The sequence below is a fragment of the Chiloscyllium plagiosum genome, chromosome 29 (genome assembly GCF_004010195.1).
Source record: "Chiloscyllium plagiosum isolate BGI_BamShark_2017 chromosome 29, ASM401019v2, whole genome shotgun sequence".
NCBI lineage: Eukaryota > Metazoa > Chordata > Chondrichthyes > Orectolobiformes > Hemiscylliidae > Chiloscyllium > Chiloscyllium plagiosum.
Window position 1 is genome coordinate 21308360 of NC_057738.1, and position 12681 is coordinate 21321040.

The 12681-nt window shown below is 36.7% G+C and overlaps 1 protein-coding gene across 5 annotated transcripts in view; it reads right to left on the reverse strand.

Annotated features, from left to right (window-relative positions):
- Positions 1 to 2111: 2111 nt before the first annotated feature.
- Positions 2112 to 12681, reverse strand: part of si:dkey-118j18.2 — a 56965-nt gene continuing 46395 nt past the window's right edge. For all 5 annotated transcript variants that reach the window (XM_043719257.1, XM_043719259.1, XM_043719255.1 and 2 more), the window contains 4 exons: positions 11005 to 11073; positions 8684 to 8843; positions 4491 to 4629; positions 2112 to 3882 (listed from right to left, as the gene is read on the reverse strand). In XM_043719257.1, coding sequence (XP_043575192.1) covers positions 3659 to 3882; positions 4491 to 4629; positions 8684 to 8843; positions 11005 to 11024 — 543 coding nt within the window. In that variant the 5' untranslated portion in view covers positions 11025 to 11073 and the 3' untranslated portion in view covers positions 2112 to 3658. The remainder of the gene's footprint in view (positions 3883 to 4490; positions 4630 to 8683; positions 8844 to 11004; positions 11074 to 12681) is intronic.

The window sequence follows — 12681 nt, forward strand, 5'->3', positions numbered from 1 at the left end:
ATAGTCCAACAGGTTTAATTGGAAGCACTAGCTTTCGGAGCGCCGCTCCTTCATCAGCTACAATCACCTGATGAAGATGCGGCACTCTGAAAGCTAGTGCCACACTATAACCTGGTGTTATGTGATTTTTAACTTTGTACACCCCAGTCCAACACCGGCATCTCCAAATCTTGGGAACAATTTACGAAAACACATCAAAGGTTGGCTGCATCAAAGTAGTTGCATACTCTGGTCAACAGGTGTCACTGTGGAGTTTTTTTCAGAAAACTTCCAACACTAATTTCATTTTATGTGTATATTTTTAATATCTACTCTTCTTGAACAACTATAAATAATTTATAAACATTATAAAAAGCATATATTTCCTGCTACATTTCAGTTGTCACATTCAAAAGTTTAGAGAAACTAAGAAACTCTTGAACAAAATGGAGTTAGGGTGCCTGCAGTCTTTTCATTGACCTAGGAGCTCAGTGTTTATAGAACAGCAATTAACTTTGTAGCCTTTGTAGAATGTTCCTGCCCTTGTAATGTACTATAAACAGCTCCAGGGGTATTTTACCAGTAATAACACAAAACAGGACGTGTGTATTTTTGTGTGGTAATCACATTTCATTACTGTCAAACACTGTGCAGCTGACTGTTTGAAAGCACTTTGCAAATCAGCATTTTATTCTGAGAAAGCCAGTGAATTGAAATACAAAATCTCCCACTAATTTGCTTCTTTAAAAATAAACTGCCAGCGTCAAATTAAATGTACCGTTAAGTTAAAACGACCTCAGCAATCACACTTTAGAGGAAGGTGGGAAGCACATCTAGTGTCCAGGGATGTGCAAGCTAGCTGGATCAGCTATAGGGAATACAAGGATAGGTTAGGGAGTAGATCTGGGTGGGATGCTCTTTGGAGGGTGGGTGTGGACTCGATGAGCTGAATGGTCTATTTCCATATTATAGGGATTCTATGAAAACATCTTAGTTCTCATCAGCAGTATGAAATATGATCTTGTCCAGGATAACTCCCAAGCATTTCACTTACCCAATGACTTAGGAGAGTCATTAGTGATCATTACAACTCTCAGACTTTTTTGACAGACACTTCAAGTTTTGGCCTTAGCTTATGTCATCAACATTCAAACAGTAAGTGAATATCTAAAAACCTAAATAGATTAGTAATCTACCAGCTAATTCAAGCGGAAGAAAACTTGCAAGTTTAATTGCAGTAATTCGTAGCTGCGAACAGCTGAATATAAGCACAGGAGCAGGCCACTCAGTTCCTCATATCTAATTTGATATTTCATGAGATTATAGTTGATCCACTCCATTTACCCAACTTTCATCTGTGTATCTTCATATCTATAACAAAAACAACTCAATCTTGAACAGTTCAATTCATCAACAACCCACAGCCTTTTGGGAGAGTGAGGTGCATACTTCTACTTGCTCTGTGAGGCTGCTTCCTAATTTTACTCTGAAATAGCAGGGCTCTAACAAATGCACTTCTTTCGGGTTATTTTCCAAATTCAAATCTTAAACTCTATATTCCTTTTATGTCTTATTAAAAATAAAATTGGTGAAAAAGTGAAGGCTCAGTATAGATCACTGGGACTGTCACTTGTCACTGTCAATCACAGAGCAAACCCTTTTCTCTCTTACACCCCAAGCAACTACCAACTGAACAATCTGAAAATTTGCAAATGAATACAGTGGAAAAATAAGCTAAAATAATTCTTGAACTTATTTTTCTGGGCATAAGTTTATCAATGACTTGAGCCCAATTTGAAAGAAAATTACTAACAACCACAGCTATGAAAAGGGTCACGTGCCAGATATTCTGGCAGGTGATTGGCTCTTGGAAATTAAAAGTATGAGTCAGACTCCAAGAGAAGAGACACATATTAAAACTGCACATCACTTTCCTATTGAGCTCAAATTGTTTACTTCTATCTTTCAGTTTAATTGCAGGCTGGTGACTTGAGATAAAAACATTTTATGGGACATTTTCCTTATCACTTTACAGGAAAATTGTAAAAATGTTTCTATGTTGTGCATACTGTTCAAGAACAATTGTACCAAAAAAAAAATCAATGAAAACAAAAGAGAGGAACAACAACAAGTTTAACAGAATCAGCAAAATTGTATTTGTTGGTTAAGAATCTACATAATTTAGCAAGTCCACAAAGTTGGTCTGAACATTTACACAGGTCTAATAAACTGTCAAATTCTATTTTAATTTTAACCAACTGTAAAATATAAAATTTAAGGAAACTATGAACCTTCCCAGAACAGAAAACTCTTAGAGTAAGGTTGTTCAGGTAGAAGTTACATTTGAGAGATTCTTGAAAAACCATCCACAAAAAACATGATTAACAAAGCTACCTATCTATTTAATTAAATAACCTCTTAAAAAATATATAAACTTTCAAATGCGCCTTGGAGATTGGTTTATGCATGGGAGAAAACATATAAGTACTAATAAAAGTCTGAAGAACTGAAAAAGAAAGTTCAGCTCACTTAAACTAAAACCACAGGATATATGTCCGTGCAAATAATCTAGATTCAATCCTGGCATTCCATGTATTTGGGATGAGTGTACATCATTTTAAAGTCTTACCAAAATGCAGACTTGTAACAAAAGTGGGAAAATATTCAAGTGTTTCAGAACACTAAGAGCATATAGGCTTACCGTTAGAATTACCGTTAGCAATAAAGTCCATTCTCATAATTCAGACAAACAGGTCTCAATTCACAACACTATCCGTATAGCAAATATTTCTTTTGTTTTAGAAGTCTGAAACAAAGAGGTTTAGTTTCTTTCTGTGTAAATATTGAGACAACTGGATCATTTTATGTTAATATTTAAGCTGAAAGTTTTGGTACTCTGAGAAAGGGAACTTGGAATACAGTTGATTCACTGAGATTTAAAAAAATTACACTACTATAAAAAATACATTTTTTGCAGCAAATTAGCAACTACTCGTAGGACAAAAAGGTCTTCTTTAAAGTCTACACTTTTGTGCATTTCTCTAAAATTGAAGGTGTCCCTTCATGTTGTCAGAAGGAAGCTGGTTTTCTCTGAGGCAAAGATGCAGTCTTGGCAAAACATCACAAAGTATAGAATGCAAGGAATGACCTTGAAGAAGCTTTGATAACACAGGAACACAAGATTGTCCTAGTGCCCTTCAGATAATGCTTGCCTCTTGTTTATCTGTAACTATGAGGTCTTGAGACATCACTTAAGGTTTAGAATATGCAGTCTCAGTCTCCCTGGTTGGCAGCATCTGGTCTCATAGTTGAGTACTGCTCTTATTCCACCCAACCAATTCCCTAGCCTCAGCAACCCCGACCCTCCCAGCACTGTGGTACGCATATTGTAGTCACTGGCAAATATACAATCTTTTAAAACCAGGTATGATCCTTTTCCTCAGGGTCTTCCTTGGAAAGTGCGAATAATGTTTACAAAGAGAGAAGGTAGCGCTGATAGCAGCAAACAGTGAACAATGCAATCTTATGTAGTGCATCACTGTAAATGTCTTTTAAACTGTACAAAAAAAAAATCAAATCTTTACAAAACCAAAAAAGAGACAATTCAGATGCTTCGGATTTTTCTGAAGAAAACAAAATATCTTTCCACAGCAGTCCCAGAAAGTGGATTTTTTTTTTTTCAGACTTGACATGGTGAGCCTATTGTAGTGGTACTGCCTGTCTCCTGAGCGTTAGGTTGTGCCACATTATCCTGCTGTTCAGCATCAACTGATGGGCTAGGAGTGTATGGAGGAGGAGCATCACTCAAGCTGCAAGCGTCATACCCTTCTGGTATAGACAGGGCACGAGCTTCTTCAATACTACTGGCTGCATACTCTGTATACGGTGGAGGTTTCAAATCATCTGTGTAGGTAAATAAAAAGAAAAGTCTCTCTCTTAAAATACTCTTCATTAACAACATTTTAGTACAAGATCCTGAAGCTGGGTTGTCAATATTTATAACCAAGGCAATAAGCATGAAAGTTTTATGAAGATTTTGCTTAAACTTCCAGTACGCACAAATTTTATATATAAATAAGACAGTGAAAACGAGAGTGAGCAAGAGAAAAATGCACAATTTAGTTTTACTTTGTGGAAAGGGAAAGCCAAAAAGTGCCATACCCAGACTTAACTAAAGCACTTGCCCAACTACACTGTGATCAATGTCAAAGGAACACACAGCATTTGTATCTCCTAATGCATTGAATTATAGATTAAATACCAAAAGAAATTAAAGCAACCGAACATGTACTCAAAAGAAAAACTTGTAACATATAGGCCAGTGTGACTTCAAAAATGTTGGCTCATCTGCAAATTAAGCATGCTACAAAACTTTGCAATTTGACAGCAATTTTATCCATTAAAGCAGGAGTTAGACCCCATTTGTTCATTAAATATAAATAAACAATCAAATAGACAAAATGAAATATTTATTTGAATTGAAGTTCTAGAGTTAGGAAATGATATCCTACCTGACTGACCTCTTGACACTGCTTCATATGGAGGTGGTACCTCTAATTGACTGTAAGAAGGTGCAGGAGGTAGTGACCCAGAAGGTTCACCAACAGAGTTATCATCCTGACCACCATACCAACTATACCACATAGGACTCTGCAATAAAAAAGGTTAGCCATCATCAAATTTCAATTTGCATCAAGTTTTCATATGAGACATTAGACATATTTAATTTCTTTGATAGCAATCTGCAACCTCTACCACCTCTAGAAGGGCAAGGGCAGCATGGGAACATGGCCACCAGCTTGTTCCCTTCTAAACCTTGCACCATCCTGACGTAGAATTCAATTGTTATCCCTTCACTATTACTGGGTCAAAAATATGGAGCTCACTTTCCAACTGTACTGTGAGTTTCCTTACATCCCAAGGACAGCAGTTCAAAAAGGCAGGTCACCATCAGCTTCTCCAGGGAATTAGGCATGAGAAATAACTGCTGTCCTAACTGATGACACTCTCATCACATGAATCAATAAAAGTGTAAATGAGCCACATTATGAATTTAACTGACTATCTGATTATTTGCACACTCAGAAAAATTCAGAAATTGTGGGTAAATTAGAGTCACATCCAACAGCTGATGTATTATTTTGGGCTTTGCAAGCACAGGCTGTTGAGTATGGACTGTGCTCTGCCTATTAATATGACTGAAAGGAGTATGCTGTTTGACTGAAATCAATCAATTAGCTAATCCTTGGGCCAAATATCCTACGTAGCTGACATCGCAATGGCATTGAAAGCAGTCTACTATTAGAGAGGATTTTGCAATTGAGTAGCACCTGCTGAACAATCCTGGGTGTGCTAATAGCTACATTATGGACTAATTGAAAATGATTAGGCAAACACGTATTGTAACTTTGTATACAGCCTCTAGCATGTACAAATATGATACACAGGGACCTGCAAACATAAGAGGACTACATCAAGCCTTGCATCTTTAAAAGGAGTTTAGTCAGCCTATGAATATCAATTGCTTGAGATAAGTATTGCCATTGAAAAATCAGAGTTAACTCAGCAACCAATCAATATCCTTTCTCTGTTGTATAAAATATGATTTGAAATTTTGTACTGTACTGGGGTATTCTGATGACCCCAAAGTAAAAAGCTTTGGCTATACAAGTACAGTTATAGTCTTAACAGACATCAAAATACATTCATTAATTATTTTGAAATTTGTGGCATAATTATGGTCATTTTAAGTTTTATTTGTAGGATATAAATGAAGATAGGCAAAAGGCTAAATGGAAAGCATATGCAACATGCAACATCTCATACTGAAGACTACAGAATGTGCCAAAAAGGGTCTTGGATATACTGGGTGACAAAAAGTTCACAGAATTTGGGGGAAGAAAACATAATTTGGAAAACCCAGTGCATAGAATAATCATATTTGTATTGCCACACCATATGCTGCTGCTCATGTTTGAAGACTACCAATATCAAATTACAATCTCTGAGCTTGTTTCAGGAATACTGAAGAGATGCAAGCTTTAGAATCCTGCTTTGCCCGCTGTAACATTTCCTGCAATTATTCAATTATATTTTCCGCTTCCAACCCTTTCCTCATCACTGGCCAGTCTAAACTAATTGTAATGGAATCAGCAAATTACATTCCATTTCAACACCAGCTGTAGCTTTTAACAAGGATATTTCTTAAAATTATGGTCAATGAACATTCGCCCATACGTTTAGTCAATAAATTGTGGAGCATCTATACAGGTTTTCTTTAACTTGGAAATTTTATTATTGCTTTTATAGACACTGAACAATAGCATAATCTGCTCAATGCTTTTTGTAAAAAAAAAGCAAAATCAATCTTTGACTGTCAATTCTGTTTGAATATTCTTACACAATTTCAAACAAGAACTCTTTAGAATAGTCCCGACTTAACATTCCCTCCTAGATTCTGGGCTGTCCACTATCTTTACCAACAGCTCATTTGAATCAGGAAGGCACGATTGTTTGAGCTGACCACCTGATTTCTTTCTCCTTTGGTAACAAAAGCATTACAAACACAGAAATGTAATCAGCAAACTTAAGTGAAGAGGGCAGACTGAAGCGTTAGTCAGTTCAATCTACTAAATTTCTAATTTATGACCGAGACTCAGTTAAAGCACTGGGATTCCTCCCCCCTCTGCAAGACTTCCAGAATTCAAGTTAAAATGAATAAACCATGAAACTACAGACAAGCCTTCATCAAGTTAATGAATTAAAAACTCAAAACATAGAGAGCTCTCATTTCACTTAAGAAAACAGCGGATTAAAAGCCAATTTTATTGTAGTAATCTATCTACTATCCAGTGACAATGGCAATGTAGTGGTAAAAGCACTAGACTAGGTAGCCCGGAGTTCCAGGCTATTTCTTGGAGGACACTATCAATCCCATCAGGGCAATTAAATTCAATTATTGAACAGATGTAATTACTTTTTAAAATCTGGAATTGACAACATAACAGCACAGTTGGGAGAGAGCCACCCTTGCAGTCCTCAATGTTGACTCCAAACCTGTGACCTTTCCTGGCATGCGCTCAACCATGGAAGTTTGCTGATTACCCCTATGATATTCCCTCAGTCAATGATTCCTTCACATTGAACAGCACTGTGGGTGACAAAAGCAGAAAATGAAGTATTCGAGTTCAACATCACTAAGTTTGTTCAGTAGTGGTGCTATTGACCCAAAGTGTGTGGATCCTGGAGGACTTTTCTGCTAGACTGGTGCTGTGGCAGGTGAAGGAAACAAGGGGAAATAAGTAGTGAGACCTTGTTCTTACCAATCCAACCTCTGTCACACACACTGCTGATTATGACAGCATCAGAAGGAAATCTGTCAACTCAAAACTAGGTAGCTGTGATGCACTGTGGGCCACCAACAACAGTAGATATGTATTCAGTGACAATCTGCAAGTAGTCTGGCACATCCTTTACCATGTCCTTCACCATCAAACCAAGTGATTAGCCCTAGTTCAATGATGAGAACACAAGTTTAAGACAACTGTCATAATGACCACAAAGATGATGAGATTTGATTAAAAAAAAACACTAATACTATTAATTTGTATGGTTGGAAGAAATAATGTATCAGCCTTAGGAGTAATTTTCAAAAGGGACTTGGATAAAATGCAAAGGAAAACATTGATAGGTTAAGGAAGCGGGATGAATTGCAAAAGACTTTAAAAGAGTTAACACAGGCTGATAGGCTGATTGACCTCCTGCACTAATTGATTCTATGAGATGTGGTGGCATATGTTGAACCAACTGTTTATTTCTTCACCCTTAACGAATTGGTCTCTTCTAAATTGCTGAGATACGCAATCTATTTCTCGCTCGGGAAGAGGTGCAATATCTCAGACCAAGTTTTTGGCTAACTTTTTGTCTTATGTTTACTAAGCTCATCGAAGTGAGGAATCATAAAGCATTGTGGCATAACTGAAATCAAAGATCATTGAGAGTGCGCTCATCCGGTATGGCCAAGTAACCTGTTAAATTTGGAAAAGGATGAAATCAATGGTCAAAAATCCGATACAGAAACAAGATGAGGTTAAGATTCAACTTGTCAATAATATGAATTAGAATGAAAAAATGAAACCATGGTATTGCATTAAGAACATGCAATATAGGACAACTACCCTGAGTAAACTGCAGTCAGTTATTTCAACAGTTATTTATCAGTCACATACAATAATAGCTAAAGATTTTGAAACATATTAATGAAATATTCTAAAAAGATTAACAATCAAGTGCCAAATTTTACAAAAGAATGCCTACATAAACTGGTAGATCTCTACTGTTCAATTTTAAAATCTAAGGGAAGAATCAAGCTGTCATTGAATTAAGACCGGTAGGATCTATTTTGATTTCATAATTACTAAAAATTAACAGAAAATTCAAGCTATCAATCCTAGTGAAACATTTAGAGGAACAAGGAAATATCATAACAATTCTATAGTTCTGTGAAGTGTATCTACTATTTCATCACTATCCCTTTCCCTCAGCTCTTAACCACCTTCATCACCCAACAGGAACATGATCATTAAATTTACTTTCAACAATTTTGTAGTGACATGCTTGCCTCAAAGTCAGCCTTCAACAAAGTGCATTATGTTCAAATTGAATACAATGCATCACAAGGAAGTGGGGAACAACAGGCACTTACATTTTGCCGTTCACAGAGTTGATGGAGATAGGCCCTGCCGCCAACAATCACTATCTGGGCATTCCGTGGATTGCTCAGATAAGCATCTAATTGTCGTTGCCTTGAACGATACCAGCAAATGTAGAAGAATATTTTGATAATGATAAATATAATCACTATTCTGTTGGAATGAAAGAAAATTCATTAGGCCATGATATATTTAAAATACCCAATGTCTGGTAAAACAGTTAGCTTATATTTCAAATTATATAAGGCTATTAAGACAAAATATACATTATAAAATGCACTGGACTTTTTTTACTTGACACTGCATTATATCATTAGCTGTCCTACAAGTTTATTAGCTATGGCTACCTTACAAAGCAATTAAATATGTCATTATTTTGCAACTTTACAGATTAGTACTCTTGCCTCAGAGTCAGAAGATTTTGGATTCAAGTTCCACTCCAGGGGTTTGAGCACAATATTTCAGATGACAATTCAGTGCAGTACTGACTGAGTGTTGCACAGTCAGAGATACCATCTTTCAGATGTGATGTTAAAAAAAGTCTGAGTAAATGATTCCATAGTACTAGTTGCAAAAGAGGAAAGTCAAGACATATCCCTCAGTAAACAAAAAAAACACCCATTTACATTTTTATTTGTGGGATCTTATGCATAGATTGAATACCATTTTAAGTTACAATTGTGATAGGCTGCAGAGTAATTTCAGACATGGAGACAGAGAAATGTGCTACATAATTTAGTTTATGGTAACTCATTAAAACAGGTTCCATGCTCTTACTGCAGAGTTTGCAAAATGGACAACTGAGAAGAAATTATAAGTTGTGGCCAATATTGCTCCCACGGACCAAACCAAGACCAGATTTGAATCAGCTATTTAAGTTCACTTTAATAGTGATTTTTGAGAAGATTTGTAGCTCAGGTTGAGGTTCTGAATGTAGATTTGCTCGCTGAGCTGGAAGGTTCATTTCCAGACATTTTGTCACCCTACTAGGTAACATCTTCAGTGGGCCTCCAGGCAAAGCACTGCTGATGATTCCTGCTTTCTATTTATATGTTTGGGTTTCTTTGGGTTGGTGATGTCATTTCCTGTGATGTCATTTCCAGTTCTTTTTCTCAGGGGGTGGTAGATGGGGTCTAACTCAATGTGTTTGTTGATAGAGTTCCAATTGGAATGCCATGCTTCTAGGAGTTCCTGGGCGTGTCTCTGTTTGGCTTGTCCCAGGATGGATGTGTTGTCCCAGTCGAAGTGGTGTCCTTCCTTATCTGTATGTAAGGAGTGTTATCTAGACCTCTCTAGATCCTCTTTTACTAGTCTCCTTACATACAGAGAAGGAAGGACACCACTTCGACTAGGACAACACATCCATCCTTGGACAAGCCAAACAGAGACACACCCAGGAACTCCGAGAAGCATGGCATTCCAGTCAGAAGTCTACCAACAAACACATCGACTTAGACCCCATCTACCATCTCCTAAGAAAAAGAACTGGAAATAACATCACCAACTCAAAGAAACCCAAATATATAAATAGAAAGCAGGAATCATCAATAGTGTTTTGCCCAGAGGCCCACTGAAGATGTTACCTAGTAGAGTGATGAAATGTCTGAAAATGAACCTTCCAGCTCAGTGAGCAAACTTACTTTCATTTTTATTAGTTACATATAAATAAAGCACTCAGGTACCCAAGTGAAGCATGCTTTGTGATTAAAACTAACTCCACAGATATTTTCAAAGCTGAAAAAAAATGTAGATGCTGAACCCCTTTTTAAGCAGCACAATGACATCCTTAAAATGAAAGTAAAAAAGGAACTGTAATTAGATTTTAAGCTCACCAAGAGCAGAAATGACAAGAACAAAGACAAGCAGCATTACCAGAGGAATGCTTATTAAAAACTAACTGCAGCTGATGGTTGGGCAGGATCCTCAGGATGGATAAATTGATAGCCAACAGCAGCTTTTCTCAGTAGAGAAATATTTACCAAAAAAAAAAAGCTCATTTTCAAGGTATTCCAAGACTAATGTGGAAGCAGTGAAGTAAACTTCATAAGATTATGGTTAAAATTATGATGACTAGAGTTATATACAAATTAGCCAATTTACTTCAGATCTTGCAAAGTTTAAAGAATATTTTTAAAAATTTCAATCCCACATGTCTGCAAGATATTTTTTCAAAAATTAAACGGAGCTTGGATGTAACCTAAAACACATAGGATCACTGCAGTGAGTAAGTGTGCAAAGTGAGTGACACAGTTTATTGTAACTAATTATTGCAATTTCTTATACTGACATTATCATATTTTAAAAGAGTACTTACATATACCAATAGAGTTCCATTGTATATCATATGAGAAGACTTCTCATTACCACGGACAGAATCCAGAAACTGTAAAGTCAGAGCAGAGTTGTTTAAAAGATTATCCCAAACATTCACTACCAGACACAGTAGTGATAATAGTTCATGTTTACTGTTCACAAGATGCATTTTTGTAGTGTTTACACACGGTCCTGTCCCTTAATACTTAAACATAACATTACATAACACAACATCACTAGTCTGCATTAACAATCAATTACAAGGACTTCATGTGGAGAGACAAACTGGAAAATGGAAGTTTCGATTTTTAAAAAATCTCTCAGGAAAGGTGGTTGTTGCTTAATGGTTACACAATGGCAACTAAAAACTGGATTTTGTATTTTGAGACACATATTGGCCCAGGTATCTTTGGGCTAAAATAAAAGCCTAGCAACAGCTTTGGATTTGCTTCATGTTAGTTTGAGTGATGATCTGACTGCATTTGCATTCAAATCTCCTGAAGACTGTAAACCAGTCAGATTGTGCATGGAGGAAACCAGCATTAAAAGACTCAAAACAAAAATTTCTAACTCAGAAAGACTCAAGATCCAAATGAACAGCTAACAAAATGAGGATTACTGGATTTGAAAACAAGATATCATCGCTAAACACAAAAATAACAGAGAGTTACCTCATTCAATTTTGTGGTTTAGAGTCTTGATCCACAGAATTTCTTCTTTTTTGTCTAGATTTTGCACTCTCAGTGTTTCAGCAAAACTGTTTGTTTTATTTGGAAATGAATTTAGCATGTTTGGAATAAAGGGGGCATAATTTACATTTACATTTAGTAATTAATAATACATTTTAGCACTTATTTATTACAGCAAACTTATCATTTAACCAATGTTCGTATTCTTGTTTATTGATGAAACCTGGTCTGAATTTCTTTTATCTTAGATAGTGGTCATAGCCAGATAAATTGACATATTAGTGATTTACTAATATGGTAATTTATACTTTTACGAAGGTCCACACAATAGTGCGGCTTGATTTACAAAACGAATTATTCAGAGTTAATGAAGTGCAGTGTGATTGCATACTTTAGGCAAATACCCCATCCAGTGGCACAAAGCGCATGCATACATAGAGAGGAAATGGATTTCATTCGGAAGCAGCACACAGCAGTCGGATCATGTCTTCTTCAGTTATGCCAACAGGTCACATCAACAGCCTTGGTCCCAATAAAGGTCCCTCCCTAAGCAGCACAGTGAGCTAACTGCAGCAACGAAGCAGTGGCTGAAGAGTTCCACTCCACAAACACTGCTGTGGAGAAGCTCCACATTTTCAACTCCAGCCTTCCCGAACCTGTCATCTCTAGCCTCTATATTACACTTGCCTCTGTTTTCTCTCTTTGTGCAGGCGCTTCCTGCGGACTGGACAGTTGATGGGCCTCTGTCCATATGTGGTGGACATTTTGGCATAATAGTTAATCACTGTCTGACAAGATCATTGAGAATGCTCTCATCCTGTATAGCCAAGTAACTTGTTAACAGACACTATTTGATTCATAGGAGTGGCTAATTGACTATACAAAGATCAGATCAATATCCATGTTTGCATCAAGGCTGTAATGATGCCTCAAGCCACATACTCTGTACAGAACCCAAACTGAGCATCATTAAGCACACCAATATTCAG